The sequence below is a fragment of the Saccostrea echinata genome, unplaced genomic scaffold, assembly GCF_033153115.1.
Source record: "Saccostrea echinata isolate AGI-Se365-2 ecotype Australia unplaced genomic scaffold, CSIRO_AGI_Sech_v1 ptg000037l, whole genome shotgun sequence".
Taxonomy (NCBI): Eukaryota; Metazoa; Mollusca; class Bivalvia; order Ostreida; family Ostreidae; genus Saccostrea; species Saccostrea echinata.
The window spans coordinates 3,486,496-3,510,000 of record NW_026889786.1 but is presented as its reverse complement, the minus strand read 5'-3'; the positions used below and the strand labels follow the sequence as shown (position 1 = coordinate 3,510,000).

Sequence of the window (23,505 nt, the reverse complement as noted above, 5' to 3'; positions counted from 1 at the left end):
TGATCGAGTAATTTTTGACAGAGTTATGCCTCTTGGGCTTAGAAAAATTCCAATTATTTGGGGGGGGGGCATAAGTGTTTCACAAACATCTCTTGTTTATTTTTGATCTATTAAGGTCATAAGTGTAAGTTAAGGGCTGCATCATTTTTAGGAATTATCAAGGATTGAATTAATTAATGTTACCTTGAAAATTGATAATGTTTTTGATCATGTTGAAAGAAAAATCAACATGAGGATACCTGCTACTGTTCCTGTAATTTTTTGTAACATATCCTTAATTCTAGTTTAATCAGGAATTAACAGTACCAGTATTTTATATTTCAATGTATATTTAATTTTACTGGTATATATTAATTTTTGCTGTGTTAATTAAAGAATCTGATTGGTTTGATTTGCATCACATGCTAAATTACAAAATTGACTTGATCAAGTTCTATAAATATGATCAGGAAAATCCAAAGTTAGATTAATTAATACGATAACCAGTAGATCGTGATAGAAAATTTGAGCCAATTAATGAAAATCGTATCCTTAAGAAATAAAACTAACAAATGAAGCCCACTAATTCCAAGATATAAACGATATATGGAGTTCTCAGAAAAGCATACTGACCTCACACTTTGTTCTTAGTCAATAAACTTTTTAGCTCACCTGAGCTGAAAGCTCAAGTGAGCTTTTCTGATCACCCATTGTCCATCCATCCGTCTGTCCGTCCGTCCGTCTGTAAACTTTTCACATTTTCAACTTCTTCTCAAGAACCACTGGGCCAATTTTAACCAAACGTGGTACAAAGTATCCTTGGGTGAAGGGGAGTTTAAATTGATAAAATAAAGGGCCAAGTCCCCTTACAAGGGGAGATAATCAAGAAAAGACAAAAATAGGGTGGGGTCATTAAAAAATCTTCTTCTCAAGAACCACTGGGCCAAAAAAGCTGAAACTTATATGGAAGCATCCTGGGGTAGTGTAAATTCTAAATTGTTCAAATCATGACTCCCGAGGGTAGGGTGGGGCCACAATAGGGAATCCAAGTTTTACATGGAAATATATAGGAAAAATCTTTAAAAATCTTCTTCTCAAGAACCACTGGACCAGAAAAGCTGAAACTTATGTGGAAGCATCCTTGGGTAGTGTAGATTCTAAATTGTTCAAATCATGACCTCCCAGGGTAGGGCAGGGCCACAATAGGTATTATAAGGGGGAAATCTGGCCAGCATGGCCAAAGTTACTCAGGTGAGCAATGTGACCCATGGGCCTCTTGTTTGTGTGAAGTCAACATTTTTGGTAAAAGGGCTATATTTGTATGATATTTAGCAGTTTTCATGCTCAATCACACAAGAGATTGTGGCAAACTATGAGTCCAATAAAAAGCATACATGTATTGTTAAGGAACATATATTTTTAGGTTGAAAGTTTTAAGTTATGATGTTTTGGGGCACCTTAGTGGTGATTTTAATAGCAGTAATTCAAAAATCTGGGAAAAGTTAATCATGAAGAAAGTAAGGAAATCGAGCAGTATTTGTTAAGCTGACATTTTTCTACTGCGTAGTATTTATCTATATTTTCAATTATATGTTTATATTAAATACATGAATACCCCAACGTGAGGTCAATCTGTCATTTCCAGACCCTAGGCCTATTTATAAGAATGTTAATTTACCCCAAGCAATCTTCAATCTTGTGACAAGTAAGTACTTGTAAGTGAAATATTGATTAACAGTTTAGCAGCTTCCCAGCAGTCAGATTCTCAGCAGAGTAAAGTAGCCAGTGAGATGCTTGTACATTATTTTCATGCTAATGAAGCCATTATTTGTGATTATGGTTATTATGTTTTTTTCTTTTGCATACCTGGGTACATGTCTGACATTAAGAAGCAGAATATCAGTAACACTCAGCTTATAAACTGATCTCCCCTCCCCAAAAGAAATGTCATCCTTACTGGACAACCCCCTCCCCAAAAGAAATGTCATCCTTACTGGACAATTCCTGTGTTTTGTTGTAACCTCTGACAAGAGCTTTTAGATGTCACTAACTGGTCTAAGCTGAAGCATTCTGATGATGTATGAGGTAGAATGGGTTATTTGCTCTTAGTTTGCCTTTTGGAAACTGTGTTGTATGTAAGATGTACTCTTGTTTCACATCATTAACCATACACCCAAAGGCTAATCTTTACTGCAGCTTAAAAGATTGTGTTTATGAAAATTATCTTTTTATTTAGAAATAAATAAATCTACTGAAAGAGTGAAAGCTTGTATATTCTGCTGAATTATATTAATGTAAGATAAGTCTCTATTGTCATTGTTCTTTTTCAGGGAGATTCACTGAAGTACTTCCTGGATGACTTGAATCGAGTTGGACAACCAGTAAGAGTCTTTTTTATTAAATAAGTTAAAAATGTTGGTCAAGTATATAAAAGAAAACAAACATTTGAATTAAGAACCTTGATTGTGCAGTAACAAATACAGTAGAACAGAACACTTCCCATTTTTATCAAGAAGGGAATGGTTTATCAGTAAGTCATTAAAATAAAGTACAATTCTGTAATTCTGTTTTTCAGGGCTATGTGCCAACAAAACTTGATATTCTCCATGCTAGAAAGGCTACTAAAGGCATCATTGAGCACACCATTGATATCAGTGGGGTACCATTTCTGTTTGTGGATGTTGGAGGTCAAAGGTCACAAAGACAAAAATGGTTTCAATGCTTCGAGAGCATTACTTCAATTCTTTTCCTGGCCTCCTCCAGTGAATTTGATCAAGTGCTTTTAGAGGACAGGAAAACAAATCGTCTTCAGGAGTCGTGTGACATCTTTGAAACAATTATAAACAATAAAACTTTTTGCAGTGTGTCAATAATTCTCTTTCTGAACAAATTCGACCTTTTAAAAGAGAAAATCAAGCATGTCAGCATAAAAGACTACTTCCCCGATTTTCCAGGTGACCCTCATAATCTCGAACATGTACAGAACTTTCTGTTAACAATGTTCGATGAGAAGCGAAAAGATCGGAGTAAACCTCTGTTTCATCATTTCACAACTGCCATAGACACTGAGAATGTGAAATTTGTCTTTCAGGCTGTGAAGGACACGATTCTACAAGAAAACCTCAAGTCTCTCATGTTACAGTGAGGGTGGTTCTACCTACAAGTGTTGTGAAATAAGCAAATCAAAACAAATGAGTATAGATTGCCCGTATATCTTACAGGGGAGCCACCTGTCAGTGACTCGGTCACCTAACATGAGTGAGGGGCTGTCAGAAATACAGAGATCCTCATTAGGGGGACTTGCTTGATATAGCTTCATGTGGCAAGTATGTGTCATGTGCAAAATATGTGAGCAGTGTACGAAAGCGAGAGGTATCACCTTAAATGATACAGAATTCTGCATATATCTTTTTCTAGTCCATCATTAAGGGAGTGATAATTGCTCTGTCAATATGCATGTTGTACATGTAGTGTGGTGATTTTGTGTAATGGTGTTGAGCCTTCTGTCATTTCACATTTGTAAAATGCACTATTTGTGTATATTCAAAATAATATTGACTATAAGAAGTTACATTACACACACATTCACACTGTGTATTGACACTTTTTTTCCAGGAAATTTTATTCTTTCACTTCAGAAGTGTACATTAGTTGTTTTTTTTTTTTTTTCAGAAACACTTTAATTATGTATTATCTATAACCAGCATAAAAAAGTCAGGCAAGGATGCATGTCAATCTGTTATCAGCCATTTTATTCACTTCAAGGTCACATAGATTTGTTTTTTTCCTGTAAGATTTGAATAGTTATGTATCGTTTATCTTCAGAAGTTCAGAGTCACTGAATGTTTGTGTTATCTACCAGTGACGATAATTCTGGGCTCACGTTATGTAGTAGTTTCATTTTGACCAAATTGTTGAGATTATGTTGGCACAAATCACATGACAGGAAGATGTAATTTTTTTTAATTTATTTTACCCACTTATTGGCAGTCCAGTAATATCATTGTATTCACTTTGACCCAGTCAAATTTAAGTATTTTCAAAAACATGTATTTTCATTAAAATAATGTTATGTTTACAATTGCTTTCTATTGTTTGATTTTTTAAACATGTTGAAAAGCACATTCAGGTGCTTTTAAAACTTTGTAATGTAATAACAAGGAAAAAATTTTATGTATGAAGACATTTACACAGTGATTTACTTGTATAGGTTGTAGTGATTTATCAAATGAAAACTGTGGTACATTTCCTGTATAATTATAACATTCCTGGCTGACTACTTGGGCTAGGTTTGTGTCCGTGCTTTATGTATTTACAGTTTGTAGTAAACACTTGATCCGTCAGCGAGATCTTTGAAATTCAATACTTTTTCTAAAGACTTCCTGTAGAATACTTGTTATCACTTCCTCTAAAAACAGACTTATTTAGATGACTGAATCGTTTTTGTGTGATGGCTATAAGTACTGAAGACTTGTCCGTTTTTATTCATCATATTAAGTATTTGATGAGGACTTCCTTGTTCAGTTTAAGGGGCATACCGAAATTCAATCTTACTTTATAACCTGAAAAAATAACTTTTAAGTATGTATCACTTTCATAGCTTGAATGTTTACAAGTTTCATCTTTTTTGTCTATCTGTGAAAGAACTTTAAATGTTGTTACAAATGTTGAAATAAGTGTGTGCAGACCATTTTTAATACATCACTTAGTAAGTGGAGTCAATTGTTTGAAAGATGTACACGTTTAGTTATAACCAATTTCAGGATTATCTTAGCTAAGAGAGAGGGAGAGCAAGAGAGAAGCAAAGAGAGTAATCCATTTCAGTATATTACATATATTCAGAAATTTTAAAGCTGTGTTAATGTGAATCACTGAATTTTAATATATAAAGAATAGTAAAAGACCATCACTTGTAGTAGGACTGTTGCTGATTTTCAAATGACTGTTGGTCGTTAAGTAGAAATATACGAATGTTCATCAAGTGCCTCAATGCATTCTGTAGTTTTTATCCTAAGAAATAATTCATATTACATCTTACAATGTTGACATGTGTAATAATTATAAAAGTTTTCCTAAATGTTTTGAAGTTTAAAAAGGTGAATGCAATATTATGGATGTGTACTGGTATAGAGGTCATAAACAACTGTTGTAATAAATCGACAACAGAGAAAAGTATGGCAAGAAGGAAAACGTTATGATGTGTAAATGTATTTCCTAATGAGGAGCTGTAAGTTTGTTTCTAAGTAAGGGGCTTTACTGTTACAAAGCATGAATGAATACTTCATTTTCCCTGTGTTGCAATATTTTTATACCTGTTCTCTGATCATTTTTTATAGTTTTCACACTCAGTATTTTAAAATAGTCATATACTTCATTATTTTATTTTTTATTCTTTGGGGAAATGGTTCAGTATTTAATCCTCTGCTGACTTCAGTGTATGAATTATGCTTCAACTTCACTATTTTTCTGTTAACATTTTTATGAAGCAAAGACTAGTTTATTGTTCTTATATATACATTGCGTAGTTATTAGCAAATCTTGATCCAGACTTTGCTCAATAATTTTCTATTTTATTACTGTACAATCAGCATAAACTTCCTTGGTGCATTCGCTAGTGTCTTAAAGAAAGACAACTCCAGTTTTAACTTTATTTCACAAACATGTTTATTTTCTTTGTATTCCTTTGCATGTTGTGTAAAAGTTATGCCTTTCATCATATATTTTTTTCATCCCACCAGAGATAAAATAAGAAATCAGAAACATTAATTGCCAAAATTCTCCTCATTCTTTTATCTAAGCCAAATCAATTGACCAAGAATTTGTTAATACATAATATATTTTCATGTATTTTGTTGGCGGGTAATTTTATAACTTATCATCTTTTGAATCTGGTTTGATTTTTATTTACCTTTACAATTTATGTTTGGCCAACTTTATTAATGCAAGGTAATTTTGAATGAAAGAATTCTACAATTGCAGTAGTATTATATATGTCATGTAATTCAGATTATGTACAGTTGAACTTCAGTATCTCGAACATCGGTATCTCGAATACTTTGGATATGTCGAAGTGAGTTAGAAGTCCCAACTACTATTTCTCTATGGATTTTAACCTCGATATGTCAAATCCTTGGATATCTAGAAGTTTTTTCTCTCTCCCATTGAGTTCGAGATAACAATGTTTGACTGTATACATTTTATTGAAGCTTATCTGCAAATTCCTATAAAATATAAATTTTTGTCCTTTTTTCATCTTGCACTGCTAGAGATATCTTTTCTAATGGCATTAACAGAAAAAAAGTCAAACCAGAGACAATATAACAGAGAATTATCTGTAGACACAAATGTTAAGGCACTGGTTACTGGATATTGTCTGTTACGTGTGTAGCCTGAAAACATCTGTATGATGCCCAGGCAGGAATAAGAATCATTTATCTACATGTAAACAATTACCTTAACGACATATATAGAAATTTTAGATTAAAATCTATCTATACTACTGCTGTTTTGTGTTGTTGATATTTTGCACTTAAATCGAAGACTTTTTGTGCCCCTGCCATGAAATAGCTTTAGCAGAGTTACCCGTTTTCATCTGTCATTCCATCATAGTTTTCCAGATTTTTTATGTCATCTGAGTCACTCAGGACTTACTGCTATCTCTTTTCATCTATGGTCAAAGATTGTTCATCAGTCATAAACTTTTGAACATTTTCAGCTTCTTCTCTGGAACTGTTGAACCATTTACAACTAATTTGGTATATAGCATTTACAGGCAAAGGAGAACAAAACGGTGAATTTCATGATTTCTGTCCCCCTGAGGGGTGGGGCCAAAGACATCAAAATTAATGCTATCTTCAAAATTCTTTTTTGTTACTCCTGGACATCAAACAGTCAATCTGTTGGCATTATTATAATAAGCATTGAGCTTTCTACCAAAATTGTGAAATTCATAGGCCCACGTTAAGGTGTTCTAGTGGATGGGGCTCAATTGGTCGTATAGTGAAAATGCATTAATTCTTTGAAAATTTCTGCTCCTGGGTATAAAAGATTATACAAACTTAAGTGCATGGTACCTCTTCCAAAATTGTGAAATACATGACCCTGGGGTTAGGATGGGACTCTTTTGGTCATATAGTGGAAATACATTAATTCTTCTCTGCTCCTGGGTATTTAGCTGCCAAACTAAGTGCATGGTTATAATGAGCAAGAGTGCCTTTTCCAAAATTGTGAAATTCATGGCTCCTTGGTTAGGGGTGCAGGCCCTGGGGCCATAAAACTTAGACGAGCTCAGTTTTGATCTCGGTCTCACTTTTCCACTATTAATTCCTTTGGTAAAAGTGAGACTGAGATCAAAAGTGAGCTCGTCTAAGTTTTATGGCCCCGGAGCCTGGAGTTAGGACAGGGCTCCATTTATCACATAGTCAAAATGCATCAATTTGAAAATCTGTGCTCCTGAATAGCTATGATGAGCAAGAGTGCTTCTTCCAAAATTATGAAATTCATGAACATTGGGTCAGGAGTAGGTGATTAAGGTGGGCTGTATTATGATCATGTATGGAAATCAGAAAAGTTACTGCCCTTTATTATTCACTTAATTATGACGATCACTAAATAATGTAACTGATAGGTTTATTGAATAAAATAATTAGGTGAAAATGAGACGAGAATTCCTTATATTTGTACATAAAATGTTACTCAAAGATCATGAGAGGGCAAACACAGTCATCTAGTTAGCAGTGGCACAGATATGATACATGTATGATATCGTTGAGAAACTATGAAAGTTCTAAAATTTCTCTTTGTGCCTCATATAAGAAAGCTAAACACTGAATGAATTTTTTTTTACATTTTGAGAAAATAACCCAGTTTGTCATGTCATCATAAAGCTGTACGTAATGAGTTTAAACGTAGGGTAACTCCCATATTTCCCCAGGAAGACAATAAAATATAAGCAATTACAGAAGATAAACCACTATTGTTCTGTTTAAGTTTGGAAAATAAAATACATAGTACATTCAATGATTAATTCTGGTTAAATATAATTTTAAAGAATACTTTTAATCCATTACAAATCAAGTCGTTAACTGTATATGCCTATTTAATCTTACATCTAAGGGCAGATCACTCTAACTGCATAAGAATCCTCTATACACTGCATACTAATATTTTTATGCAATTAGAGTGATCTGCCTTTAAATTCCATCTAAAAAGTGTGTTACTAAATTTTTAACCAATTAAGGCATTCTTAACATTTTATTAGGTAAAAATAAATTACTTGAACATTTTATTTAGAAGTATTTTCCCTATATATCTAATAAATGGCTCAGTCTTTGGGGAGACGAGTTAGGACCTCCAACAATAGGTCGAAAAGATAAATCCTGTGGATTAAGGCGGGTAATATATTCAAAATTCTGATATTCTATTGCGTTCTTAATATACTTCTTCGATTTATGAACTTTAGATGAGCTGTAAAATAGACTTTCTCGGGCTTCAAAATTTAGAATTGAAATAGTCTCTTTCCTTGTCTGTTAAGGCTTCAGAAAAAGCTCCATTGACGAGACTTTTCTTTTCGTGTGTTTTGTTAACCTTATGGTAAAATTCGATGTCTTGTAACATGGTTAGAATCTTATTTTCGTAAAAGTCTTTGTCCATGATTACAACTCCTCCTCCTTTGGCTTCCTCCTTAATCACAATCCTAATAATAATAGAAGCGATAAAATTCTGGACAGAAAAATGCCCTCACCTTCTTTATGATCGCTTCCCACAAGAATTTTTCCTTCAAGATTGAAATTAGTACTTCAAAATAATACGTTTGCCTTTGGTAATAGTAATTTTTCACAAACTAAAGGAACTGCAATGGGAACAAAAGTTGCACCAAAATACGCAACACTTACCCTAGGTTACCTAGAATACAAACCACATCAAAAACTCATAACGTTATGGGGAGAAGATATAGCCAATAGCCTTAAATCTAAATGGAAAAGATTCCTAGACTTCACAATTACGACGTCATATACTCCGCGTATCATTGTGTAACGATACTATGTTACTACTTTTGTTTATTTAGTAAAGCTTCTGAAGATAGAATGAGAGGCCTAAAGTTTTAATAAGGTTTTTCTTCTTTATTTTAAGTTTATATATATATATATATATATATATATATATATATATATATATATATATATATATATATATATATATATATATATATATATATATATATATATATATATATATATATATATATATATTAGGGATGGCAATCGAATACAGAATTGCTAATCGGTTAACCGCAAGGCGTTCCGACCGATTAACCGGTTAACCGTATCAAAATAAACATTTTCTTGATGTACATACTTTTTGCCTAAGTAGCTCTTTTCATATATACAAGAAGACTGATAGAGTCTAGATGTTAAATCATTTTATTTGTCTTGATTCTTGATTTAAAAAAACCTACATGCTTCTATATTTTATTTTAGTTTCAATGTAGACTGGAAAAAATTAAGAAAAACACTAATCATGACTGAAAAATCATTGATATTTTTCCAAAGCAGATTTCACATACGTTCATTCAGCATTGTCGCCATAATTAAAACTAAATCTGAAATACATCACTTAATTTACAAAATTTGTATAGTATATTTATTCGATAGATAACTGCAAAAAACAAACATACTAATTCGCAGTTCTCAACGGTGATTTAATTATCATTAAAGAAATACAAGGACGGTCAGTGTAACGACATGGTGTTTTAAAAGTAATTAATACTTCAAACACAAAATGACCAATTACCCTACACTTTCAATCCGGTGAACCATAATTACAGCCAGCCAAGTCAGCTTGGATATGTGAAAACGCTGAATTATTAACGTTTATGCAAAGATCTCTTTTTTTCAACATGAATTTTAACAAATTTAGGTTAAAACTTACATATTTTTTATTTTTCCGACTAACCGATTACAGATTTTCTAACCGATTCCCATTGTTCCGACCGAGTAATCGGTTAACCGGTTACAAATTGCCATCCCTAATATATATATATATATATATATATATATATATATATATATATATATATATATATATATATGTGTGTGTGTGTGTGTGTGTGTGTGAGGGTGTGTGTGTGTGTGTGTGAGGGTGTGTGTGTGTGTGTGTGAGGGTGTGTGTGTGTGTGTGAGTGTATAAACTAAGGGTTGTTGTCCTACCATCCCATGGTTTTCAATAATCCTTATTAGTAAAACATGACCTTCTCGCTGCATTCAAGACTAAACGGGCAATGATATACCTTGGCCTGTATCGACATTGAGGTCTAAGACGATGGGAACACAGGTACTTGACGTACGTTGTATATTTTTCTTATCACAAAAATATACTCCCTACTTAATAAATCAGGGGGTTATTATTTTTTGTGATTAGAAAAATATACAAAAGGTCTTAGGGCCTTAACGGTCACTTGAGTATAATACAACAATTTAGACTATCGATAAAGTATAAAATAAACTGATAGATGAAGCTTTGTTCCCCAAAAGCAAGAGAAATATGATGATCAGGATCAACGAAACGATTAGTCAAGTATTCAGTAACAACTCATAAATTAAGTTCTGAACTATCCCACATGTATCACTATCACCATACAAACTATTCACAAACTATAAGAGCTTCTGTACTATTTTTAACCCCATTTCAGAACCTCTCACACTGGCCTCTCTTGGACTTTGAAGAACAATTAATAAGATAAGTAATTTTTGTCTCATTTTTATTCATCTCTTATTTAAAAGTCTACCTGATCATAAAAGTACTTTTTGTATTATGCAATAAAAATTCTTGTATACATGTAATTCTCTTATTCTATTAACCTTTGAAATACATTATTTACAGTGATTAATTACGCAGGTAGGTTAAGGCTTCCCGTAGAACATCACACTGCACTCTGTGCCTTCACATCTCTGAAAAATATGACGTCATAATCGAAAATGACGTCAAGTCACTGCAAACTTGAGGTGTTATGACGGGGGGAGTGTCATGAACTTTACACTTTATTTTAAACTGCATGTAAAATGCTATATAGCTATTGCAAAAATCACGGGTCGTTAAAGGTTTTTAAAGTCTTATATGTCCGAATATTTAAAAAATACACCGCTTTCCTACCCTTGATTGAAATTCAGCATGTTCAAAATGCTTATGAAAAATATACTTTTGAAATGTACTCTGTTATATACCCGTGGTTGGAGGTAGACTTTATTTTGTGTGTATAAAAGAGTCTGGCGCAGGTGATTAATGAGGATTAATCTAAGAATTTTTGTGGAAATCTGTAAGAAGAGGTTGTTCTCTGACTGAATCTTGCTTGGGAAAAATGTGTGTTGGCTTTGTTTTAATACAGATTACGATATTGTGTGGAAAATAACCTCCCCCCCCCCCCCCCCCCCCAATTTGTAGGTAAGTTGAATTTCTCAGGAAATATTTTGTATCGAAGTAATACTATGACTTTTCCCAAGCACATTTCGGATACACAAGGATACGGTGAGTTTATTTATATAACAAAATGTTAATAATAATTGTGTTAATCAGCTGCGCCGAAGCGATTTATATGAAACACTTCAAAAAATTATAAATGACCGTCACGTGATCAACAAAGTCATGTGACATCATAACAAATATGTTAATATATAGCCGAGGAAACTTTCTAAAATATGTTGACGGTGCGACCGTTGGGGCGAGCGCAGTGTTCACTTCATTAATATGTTGACGGTGCGACCGTTGGGGCGAGCGCAGTGTTCACTTCATTATTATGATCCGCCTCTTCAAACCGCACGAGACAGACTGTGACGTCACATGACGTCGTATGTTAGCTGCATTTCCATAAACAAAGTTTAAAAAGTGCAAATATTTTAACAAAGAACGTTTAATCTACTATCTGCATGCAATATCCATTAAATTAAGGTGAGTTAATTTTGTGTGAAATTTTAGTTGTTGTCACCGCGTGAACGAAGTTAGCAGCGAGAACAAGAAGCGATGCATTGTGGGTCAGAATTACTGCGGAAAAAAATTCTATTGAATGAATGTGCAGTAGTCCGAATTTTCTCTTCGCCCAGGCGTTGTCGTTAGAGCTCGCAGTGACGAGCGGCGCTTCGCGCCGCTCGCTGCGCTCGCTATTATGATCCGCCTCTTCAAACCGCACGAGACATTTGGAACGTCTAGACTGTGACGTCACATGACGTCGGATGTTAGCTGCATTTCCATAAACAAAGTTTAAAAAGTGCAAATATTTTAACAAAGAACGTTTAATCTACTATCTGCATGCAATATCCATTAAATCAAGGTGAGTTTATTTTGTGTGAATTTTTAGTTGTTGTCACCGCGTGAACGAAGTTAGCAGCGAGAACAAGAAGCGATGCATTGTGGGTCAGAATTACTGCGGAAAAAAATTCTATTGAATGAATGTGCAGTAGTCCGAATTTTCTCTTCGCCCAGGCGTTGTCGTTAGAGCTCGCAGTGACGAGCGGCGCTTCGCGCCGCTCGCTGCGCTCGCTATAAATTGGAAGTACTAAAGTTCAATACTTATAAATTAAAACCAAAACCGACCTCGGAATGACAGATTATGTTTTGAGCGCATTTTAAAGCTTCGGGAAGCCTTAACATAGCTGCGTATCAAAAGTGAATGGCAAATGGGAATAACTTCTCTCAGTAGAATACAAGTTAATAGAACCCTTGCCAGGACCAGAACACTTGACCAAATGTTCCATATGTTCAAAAATCTGGTAAAAATACCCTTGCTTATTAAAAACTTTTACACTGTTTGCCTCCGATATGCCCAGGAGCAGAGAAGATTTTCAAAGAAATAATGCATTTTCAACACAGATTCAACACAGCCCTATCCTAACACCAGAACCCATGACCCAGGGTCATGAAATTCACAAATTTGGAAGAGGTATCCTCATCATCACAACGATGCATTTAGTTGAAGATTTTCAAAGAATTAACACATTTTCACTATATAATCAACAGAGCCCCACCCCACCCCCGAAAAACACTAGAACCCCTGGCCCTGGGACCACAGGTTTTAAAAATTTTGTAAGAAGGACCCTTACTCATCATAACTAAGCACTTTATGTATCTGCTCAACACCAAGGGGCAGACAGGATTATTTAATAGAATTAATGCATTTTCACTATATTATCAATAGAGCCCCACCCTTACACCAGAACACCTGACCCAGGGGCCACGAAACTCAATTCTGGAAGAAGAACTCTTGCTCATCAAAACTATACACTTACTTTTTTTCCTTTATAGCCAGGAGCAGAAAAGAATATTTTCAAGGAAATTATGCTTTTTCACTATATAATCAATAGACCCCCTCTTTCACCAGAGCCCCCTACACTGGGGCCATGAAATTTACAATTTTGGAAGAGGCACCCTTGCTCATCATAACTATGTACTTAGTTAGTCTGTTTAATACCCAGGAGAAGAGAAGAAGATTTTCAAAGAATTAATGCATTTTCACAATATATTCAATACACCCCGCCCTAACACCATAACCCCTGGCCATGGGGCCATGAATTTCACAATTTTGAAAGAGACACCCTTGCTTATCACTAAAAAAAGACTAATAAACTATGAAGAAACTAAAAACTAGTTTGTTTATTTCATACCCATGAGCAGAGAAGATTTTCAAAGACATAATACAATTTCACCATATGATCTATATAGCCCCGTCCTAGCACCAGAACACCTGACTCTGGGGCCACGAATTTCAAAGATTTGGCAAAGGACTTAATACTTATTACAATCATGACAACATTCAACTGCTTGGTGTCCAGGAGTAAAGGAGAAAATTTTTAAACTTTGCACTAATTTTAATGGTTTAAGCCCCACCCACCCACCCCCCCTCCCCCAGGGCCCAGGGGGACAGGGACCATGAAATTTTGTTCCCCTGCACTCATATATGTTGAATAATAAAATTGATTGGAATTGGTTCAGTGGTTCCAGAGAAGAAGCTGAAAATGTTCAAATGTTAACGGACGACGCACAACGCACGATGCACGACGACCGACGAAAACATATAGCAATAGGTCACCTGAGTGACTCAGGTGACCTAAAACTCAAATAATCAATTTTAATTAGCCAGAAGTGAATATAAACTGTAGTAATTTCCGTTGCTGATATACTCATCAAAACAAACAACGATATACATGTATATACACAATAAAAGTCATTTAATACGACCAAAATTTTCAAATACTGTAATTAATTGGACAAAATTAACTTTTGTTAGAAAACAATTGACTGACGTTAGAGTGAGCATAAGACTGAAAAAAAACTGGAACAGTAAGAATCAATGATACCTCCCAAGAGATTAAACGTGCTTCAGATGTGTGACTTCTTATCCCGGATCTATTTACACTTACTTCAGGTACGCTGAGTTATGAAAATATAAATTAATTACTAAGCTGGTAATGTAAATACTTCCATTCAACAGTAACAATAGTTACCAACTCATGTTGAGTTCAGTCGAGCTGATGATAGGTTTTGGTCCTGGAAATAATTCACATGGAAACTGCAGCAACAAAATGTATATTCTATATAGTATGACCATGGATACATAGGAAAGATTTTGTTTTAAAGAATTGCGAAGCTAGACTTTGGGCGCATGCAGCTTTGCTCAAGGTAAATTGTAGTTACAGCCGGGGTCAACATGTACTATCTGGCTACTGGAATAGGTACCCTTAAAAGCAATAGCTGAACCCCCCCCCCCCCCCGAATCAATAAATAAAGACCCCCCCCCCCCCAAGAAAAAAACAACCAATTAAACAAACAAGCAAGCAAGGGAAATAATCCAAACGAAAACAAAACAATGATAAAGTAAAAGACAAATAAAGTAATAAAGTACACATGTAATAAAATAATGAATAAATACATATAAAACACAATTTCAAAACTAAACCAGAATGTGGTTTAATTTATAAAATATGGAAAGTTGATGACAGTCTCTAAATTTAACTCCGTCGATTACCGATCTAGACAGATCAATCGAGGACAATATTTAACCTGAGCTGATATTGTCCTGTATCATGGCCTGGATAGGTTTGTAAATCATTTGTATATTTGTCTTGAAAAATAGCTATGGAAATTGAAACGGATTTATTTATTTTGATATTATTGAAACAATTTGAGCGTTATTTTGTCAGTATTAGAACAATTTATTTTAATCAACAACAAGGTTATAAAATATATATACATTCATGTACCTCAAAATGCACTAGATAATGAACAACTGTCATAGCATGTCAATGAATTCTTATTGTTGGCTCTACTTTGTGTAGATATTTTGTAAGTGGGAGTGAAAATTGATTTTTGTTTGATTTACGTTGTAAAAATACACATTTATTATCGCAGAATTCAATAATTTCATATTTAAATCAATTAAAAAACTTATTTTTAGGGGTGTGTGTACTTTTAACAATAACTAAAGTGAAGCTATTCATATTTTGTAAAAATTCTTCGTCCTATATATCGAACTTTCATCAGTTGGAATGATCTGTTCTGAAATTTATATTAAAAATAAACGGCAATTTACAGTATACTAGTGTTAGAAATATGTGATAGGTTCAAGTTTTCGAAATATCGTATTTGTCCAAGATAAAGTATTTGCGTGCATACTATTATGTTGATATATATCTTCTGGAACATTTTTCCAGGGTAAGAAAATAACAGATACCATATATCAAAAATGTAAGGTTTTACACACCATACGTTGTACGGGCTTTATTATTTCTGCAAAATATATTTATCATGATGTTTTACTTTAAAGTCATCGCTATTCTGATATCTGTGCTTAACATATTTTCACTATATAATCAATAGACCCCCCTCCCCGAAAAACAACATGATTGGTAAAAATAAAAATTAAAAATTAAAAAAAAAAGCCACTATAATGAAAACTTGTGTCTCTTTGATTGATATTGTATAGATACACTTATATGATTCAGAATTCATTCATGTTATATTTAATTAGAGAAAAACATCGAAAGTAGAAACATTTTTGTTACTCAGAGAGAAAATGAGTCAAAATCTTACTTTCTTCTATGATATTTGTATCAAAAATCAAAAGATTTATTGAAAGCATGAGTATTGAAAAGTTTTCACAAGCTCTACTGCACTATAAAACGCAAATAGTGTAAAATATAAGTGCGTTACAGTCAGGTTTAACGAATTTTGACCCGAGTTGAAAATTGACGCGGGGTTCATTTTTCAACGTTGAATATTGAACTGCCTGAATTTCCGCATTGTTATCGTCAATGTCACCGTCACATGACTTTAAATTCGCATATACAGCTTGCAAAGGTAAATATCGTTTTTATCGTCCTCGGTCTACCGACATTCCATTTCTTGCGATTTGAGACATTGGTTATGTTTTCTGCGTACGCGTACTATAGAGAGGGCGGTGCGCCACGTTTCCGCAAAAAATAGTTGTTCTAAATTATACAAGTTTCCTTAATTTACATGATAATAGAGAAATTTTTTTACACTAAAATTGGTTTTAAAAATGTATCATTTACTCTTTTTTAAGATTCATTAACTTCACAATTCCGCTTTTGAAGATATTTATTTTTTAACTTTTGTTTGACTGTTGCAGTTATCCATTTTACACTATAAAAAGTTTGCTCTTACCATACATTTGATAAACCACAGTTGTCGAAAATATTTTGTGCAAAGGAAATCCAGGTGTTTGCCACTTCAACTTTATCATGCATATTGTTTACATATATGAAATATTAAGATAACGATCAGTTATCAAGCCCAAAAGTCCATTACAAATTGGGAGCAAAACAAACAAAGACCTCTAAAAACAATTTTTTTTAATTAAAAAATCCCATGGGTATATCATCAAAGACGCACACATAAAAAGTTTTTTTAATCTAAAGTATTGTGTAATTCCTATTAAATCTTGTAGCATTACCAAAGACGAAAGATCAGTTAAAGGAGAGAAACCTGAAATTACGCAAAGAATTAGACGACCTACGACGACAGTATGAGGATAATGTGTACAGTGTTATAGAGAATCTGAAGAGACAGTATTATCGAACAAAAACGGACCCCTGTCGCTATGAAATACTGAAAGAAATCATTAAAGAAGCAACGAGTGATGAGAATTTAGAACAAAGTGACGTTGTTCCAGGGCAAGGTAAAAACAGTTTTGTCTTGTATGATATTTCACTACCGTGGATTGCATCAAAGGACTTCTTGAATGAAATGTGGAGATAACGAACAGTATTCAAGCTTAAAGACAAAAAAAATTGGGAGCAGAGCAAACACAGACCTCCAAAAACATCAGAGGTGGGATCAGGTGCCATGGAGGAGTGAGCATCCCCTGCCGACTGCTCACACCCGCCGTGTGCTCCTTATCATGATCGGAAAAATGGAAAAATCCCTAGACAATTCAGTGTGTAAATAATGGCTTAAAAATGAAAAACGCCAGTCAGCATTTAGGTTGTATTTGCTGACAAGGTCACTGAATCGACCATAAAACTTACGAAATGAGGACTTCAAACGAGACTGTTGATATCTTTATATCATCAACTTGTTTGTCAATAGCTTGCCTCGTTTTAGAAATTGTTCATATGTAGATCATGTTCTTGCATATTGAATCAGCTGGCAGACAAAAACCCAATATGCAGATGATTAGGTATTTTGCTACATAAGTAAGGGAAGTTGACCATTGAAAAATTGAAGTTATCACGTTTATCATAAAATTTTTTTGTTAGGTTAACATTAAAGTCTTTTTCTAGTAAAATATCCATATATGAAACAGTTGTGTTAGACCCCGTGGCATCTTTTATTTCGAGCTCACTTGGATATTTCGAGTCGACACATAAATGGAAGTAACTATTGTTAATTGATAATATGTCGTCGATTTTCTATATGTTGAGTTGAAGGCTACACAAATATTTTCTTTTTCTCATGTAGAAGTTTTTGAATAAAGTCTGCTTCATATGAATACAAAAATATGTCTTCTAACAAGGGGGCGCAATGGGTACCCATGGGAATTCCAACAGATTATTGAAAGATCTGATCTCCAAAAACTACATTGATATTCTCAATCAGAAACTCAAGCATCTTTTTAATATCAACTTCAGAGTACTTGTGTGTACAATCAGATTGCTTTTTAACAAAATAATTTTGCAAATGAACTGTACTCTTGCGATAATTAACTCCATGAAGAAGCTGTTTGACCAAGGGAAGTAACTCTGCAAAGAACTGTGTTTTACCTTTTTTAAAATTCTTAGAGTTTGATGATTGTATAATGTCCTAGTGTTTTGATATGAAGGCATATTTTTCTGTTATTATACAGTCAAAGTATATCATTGAGGGAGTCAGCAAGATTCAAGATCCCTAAGACCAAGCCTATTTCCTGAGGCAAAGTCCATGCGATTAACGATTAACCGGTTAATCGATCGGACCGTCTTGCAGTTAACAACCGATTGGCAATTTTGTATTTGATTGCCACCCCTAAAAATAGATAAATAAATTCAATAGAAGTAATTTGCATTTGAATTAATGGTCTATAAAATACATGTATCGGCAAGCAATATTCTGTTTATTATATAGCAATTTATACTGCTGTAATATGTGAGACCTTCATGTGCTAACTCTTTATATTGTTTACAATTAATTTATTCTGGATGGGAATTTACTATAATCATAGTACATGATTCTAAAGTGATTTATTAAGCTTTAACAGCATTTATTATGCCTTATTTCAACTCAGATATGTTTTACAAAACCTGCAGTGTTACCGTTCGTGTTTTGACAACTTCCCCCATTTTCGATCATTTGTTTACAAATTTTATTCTCTAAATTTCTTCGTAAATACGGTAAAACAATCGTTTTAATTAAACTGCAGCTGTTTATAATTACCAGTTGTTGATGCATGTTCAGTACCAGAGTATTCCTTTACCTTCATCTATGTGAAATCGTCATTTTACCGCTCGCGAACTTCTTGTGTACTTTACCATGCGTTTCTCTCGTCTGACTGACCGCTTCACTACTCATCTTGTCACTTGTGATTCTGCTGTCTGATTTTTCATTATTCAACCATGTTGTACATTATTTTTATCTTGAATTATTGTAATATGATGCTGACCACTATTTTTGTCTATTTTTTACCTTATGATGGTGAACTATTGTCTTATTTTATCGATCTCATCGGCGCACTATATTGTGAAGTCATACTTCCGTATTTACATATATCGCTGCGCGCACTACTTTAGAAGGCGCCTAGATTCGAATCTTGATTTTTATAGTAAAACTACGTAGTCCTGGATATTTTTATTTATTAAACTAATTACATTATTTAGTGTCCATATAATTAAAGTAATCCGGACAAGGTCTTGTATTATTCATTAAATGATTATTAAGGGTTGTAATTTAGCTTGTCCGGATATCGGGAATTGTTCGGAATTTCCATAGATCCGTACAGCGTTTGGATTGGTTATAAATTTTCCGGACAAAAAGGACAAACGCTGATTGGTCATAGAAGGTTATATATAGGACCCAGCTTCAGCATCTCGACACTCACTCTTGACTCTTCATCCCTTCGGGTTGTTTGGTTAGAACTAGAGAAAGTCCAAGGTATTCAAGATGATTAATCTTGTTGTGGATGATGCTAATTTTTATAAGGACTTGCGCGTCCGGACAGGATAGTTTTAAGAGTATAGAGATTATTCCAGTCATGTAGACCAGTAGTTTATTGTTTACAGTTCGAGTTATTAATTAGGACTTATGACCGGAACATTTCTATGAGTCAGTCGTTTCCAAGTTCAGAAGTTTATTTGATAGTTTATGTCACGTTTATACATTTTAATAGCTGTCCGGATCGTTTGTTCGGATATCCAGAGTAGTTCTCTCAGTTAAGTTCACTTAGGTTATTCTTGTCCGGAATGGCTTGTCCGGATTTGGTAGTATTTGTTCGGATTAGCTTGAGCTGAAAATATATTCATTTTGAGAGTATACACATATTCTGAATAGTTTACGCATATTTTCTTCATAAGTTAAGTGGCATTAGAGTTTAATATTAGGCATGTCTAATAGTTTAGTACAGAGATAGTTTATTTGGATTTCCCAAATAGTTAGGGACTGTCCGGATCGTCGCTTGTTGAATTATTAAATTTACAATTATTTTTACGCAATTAATTACGCAAAGTTGTTTTACCTTGAGTTCGAGAACAAGGAGTTGTTTGCAGATACTAGTTATAACAATAAATTAACTGTGTAATGTAGTCGCAAGACAAGTTCACCCCCCCTTTTTTTTTTCTCCGGGTCACCTATTGTCTGAATGGTCAGCATCTCATTCGTTGTTATTGTTCTTGATTGTTGCCATCCTAATAAAAACTTGTTATGCCTGACAAAGGAGTTTTTATTTTGTGACAAGGGTCCGCTCGACTTGTTACACTGCGACAAAGTCACATGATCCGCCTAGCTCTCACTGCGCATTATAAAAGTAATTCATATCCCGTATAAATTAGGCCCCACCTCTTTACTGAGCTGCGTTATGAATATTCACGATTTTATTTGGAACATATTGGAGTTTTTCATATGATTGAAAGAAATTGCTAGTTCTTCCAATAGGTGTGTATCAGTTCATCAAACTGACGCACCTTTTTGCAGTGAATCAGTCTTTTTACGGTGATTTTCAGGGAATCAGCTTTTATACAGTAGAAAATCAGTAGAGATATAGTAATTGTTGTCTTTCAGATATATCTGAACCTATCCTTCGTGGAGCCATCGGATTTCAGGAAAGTAGTCGGGAATTAGCTGCGTTGATGAAGAGGACTGCACAACACGAGAGAGGTGTGTTAATATTAGATACTAGTACAACGAAGACACAGCTTTTCATAAACCTAATGTTTTTATGTACAGTATAGTCGACTCATTTTGAAATGTTAATGAATAATGCGGCTAAGAGTTTTCTTACAGCAGGGAAAATAACATTTGGAGAAATAAGAAATTTCTGTTTTATGACTGTGCATTGTAAAAGATACGTAATTACTGATTAGAACTGTTTTTTATTCATCATTTTATAGAAGTTTCAAACATGCATAAAACAGAAATAGAAGTTCAGAATGAAGAACTTATCCACCACATACAATGTTACGACAGCAGATTTAAACAGGCACACAACAGACTGCGCATGCTCAGACGGGAATACGTCGATTCCAAACAGTACCTACCTCCAAGACGATATTCCCTGCTGAAGGAAATGATTAAGACTGTTATAAAAGACAGTGAACTTGCACCAGATTGAGTAGTTTCAATTTTGGGGGGCTGCTTTAATCCTATTGGTATATGTGCTGATTTACATTATTTGATTTTTTCATGACTTTCAGGTGATACAGTAGATTACCATTTTAGCTGTGTCTTATATTCTCGAGATAGTGAATTTTATCGGTACCTTATTTTCGCGAGATTTTCATTTTAGCGGTACCTTACATTCGCAATATACAGTAAAATTTGTCTAATCCGGACTTTGAGTACTCCGGAATTTTGTCCATCTCGGCTATAAATTTTAGTCCCGTGGACTTCTTTAACAAATGTATTATAAAAAATTCCGTGTAGTCCGGATACTGTCTATTCTGTATTCCGAATGGTAAAATTGGTCCCAACTACTCTTAATTAACGGTAATTATTTCCTCTAATCCGGCCACGCAGAATAACCTACATGTAGGTCACTTCCATGCAATTAACACCTTTCGTGGTAGACGTGCTAACATGTAAATGTCATTAAACGAACTGAAACGCGGCGGTGACACAACCCGCTTTAAGAAGTATAAAGTTAAGTTACAAGTAGATGCTTACATGTTTAACTTGCTCACACAGCAATGAGTATGACATAAAATCAATGACAATATAGGTACACGATTTGCAAATCAAAATATAAATCGGGATCGAAACTCTTATTTCAAAATGGCGCCATAACATTGAAGGGAAGGCGTAAATGTTTGCATAAAAATTAAAATGTCAATTCAATAATTATCAAATCGTAAATAATTGTGTTTACGGTTAAGTTGAATGCGCTTTCCGACTTGCAGAACCCACACTTGATATCCACGTGTCTGTAGATTTTTACTCCGTCAATATTTCACGTTGAAAGTCTCAAACTTTGTGAATGAAAAAGAAAAATTGACAGTAAGTCATGCGATACTTTTGAATAATTTTAGACTCCATAAATATCAAATGATTTATATAAGTTTTCCAACATGTGCATTAAACGTGTTAATAAAACAACGGAAATAAATTTCAAATATATTCCTGCGTTTTTCCTGCACTCGGGATTCTGTCTAATCCGGCCTAATTTCATGGAACCGTTGGTGTCCGGTTTGGACAAATTATACTGTAGTTAATTTTAGCTCGCTGTACCTTATATTCTCGAGATAGTTATTTGGTATTTATAAGCGATCGAAAACTTATCGAATTTTGGTTATTGTTATTTTAAATATTTGAGATTGTTATTTAAGCAACAAAGAAGGTCTCGTGTAATTATGGGAAAATAAAAAGTGATTTATAGTACATATGTACTTGCATGAGCTGTAATTGTTGGATTACCATGCTCACCCGAATTGTATTTGCAACTAGTCAAGATTCTTGTAGTTAAAACAAACGGTATTTTATTTTTCTATTCTATTCATTGAAAATAATCAAGCATTTATATATATTGTTTCCAGATCTTTTCCAAAGGTAATGCAATCGCCTCTCATATAAATCAATTTAAGGGAAAGAAGAAATAAGATTTTTTGCTCATTTGCATTCAGTATTGTTGCATATGGAAAACAAAAACACCCCCACACGTGTGTGTGTGTGTGTGTGTGTGTGTGATTATTTCTAGTAACTAAAAAGCTGTTATTTACGTTATTTATATATGGGTGTTTGTGTGTGTGATTATTACTAGTAACTAAGCTGTTATATTGATTATAACTATGAAAAAGGAACAATACATCATACACCATTAAATGTTCATTCGTAAGAGTTATTTTTCTTATTCAAAAAGTCGGTGACAGTTTTACCGTTATAGTGTGAATACCATCAAAGCCTCTCTTTGGTACAATTACTGAAGAGGATGCATGAAAGATGTCTCGTTTTTACACACCCACTCACACCCTCACACACGTACTCCTTCGTTGCCACAACAGCAAGGGCTTCAATGTTTGCAGATTGGATTTGATATCATCCTTCTACTCTACAGTATGCATCATATCATTCAAGTGTAACTTAAGTAATCATAAAAAAGGTTCAGCCTTGCGTTCCACTATATTTCAAGTTGAAGTCTACACTCTGCATTTCCTACAGATGTTCCCAAACGTTTCAATTATAAACAAACCTTGCATTGCCTAGACATTGAACATCTAAAACAAAATCCTCTAAAGTGTTCTTGTTTTTTTTTTTTTTTGTTCGTTTTTGTTTTTTGTTTTTGTTTTTGTTGCTCTTCTTTCAACTATATTCCCGCTGAACACGTCATTATTGATGACGTTA

At 34.0% G+C, this 23,505-nt stretch overlaps 2 protein-coding genes across 2 annotated transcripts in view; both read left to right on the top strand.

Annotated features, from left to right (window-relative positions):
- The window catches only part of LOC133200209 (guanine nucleotide-binding protein subunit alpha-12-like), an 11,994-nt gene extending 5,516 nt beyond the window's left edge, over positions 1-6,478 (top strand). Inside the window, exons 2-3 of the mRNA XM_061336015.1 lie at positions 2,310-2,360; positions 2,555-6,478. Coding sequence (XP_061191999.1) covers positions 2,310-2,360; positions 2,555-3,124 — 621 coding nt within the window. The 3' untranslated portion in view covers positions 3,125-6,478. The remainder of the gene's footprint in view (positions 1-2,309; positions 2,361-2,554) is intronic.
- Positions 6,479-15,004: 8,526 nt separating this feature from the next.
- On the top strand, positions 15,005-17,244 carry LOC133200104 (uncharacterized). Its single transcript, XM_061335841.1, has 2 exons — positions 15,005-15,063; positions 16,934-17,244. The coding sequence occupies exons 1-2, from the start codon at positions 15,051-15,053 to the stop codon at positions 17,242-17,244; spliced, it is 324 nt and encodes a 107-aa protein (XP_061191825.1). The 5' UTR covers positions 15,005-15,050.
- Positions 17,245-23,505: the final 6,261 nt, after the last annotated feature.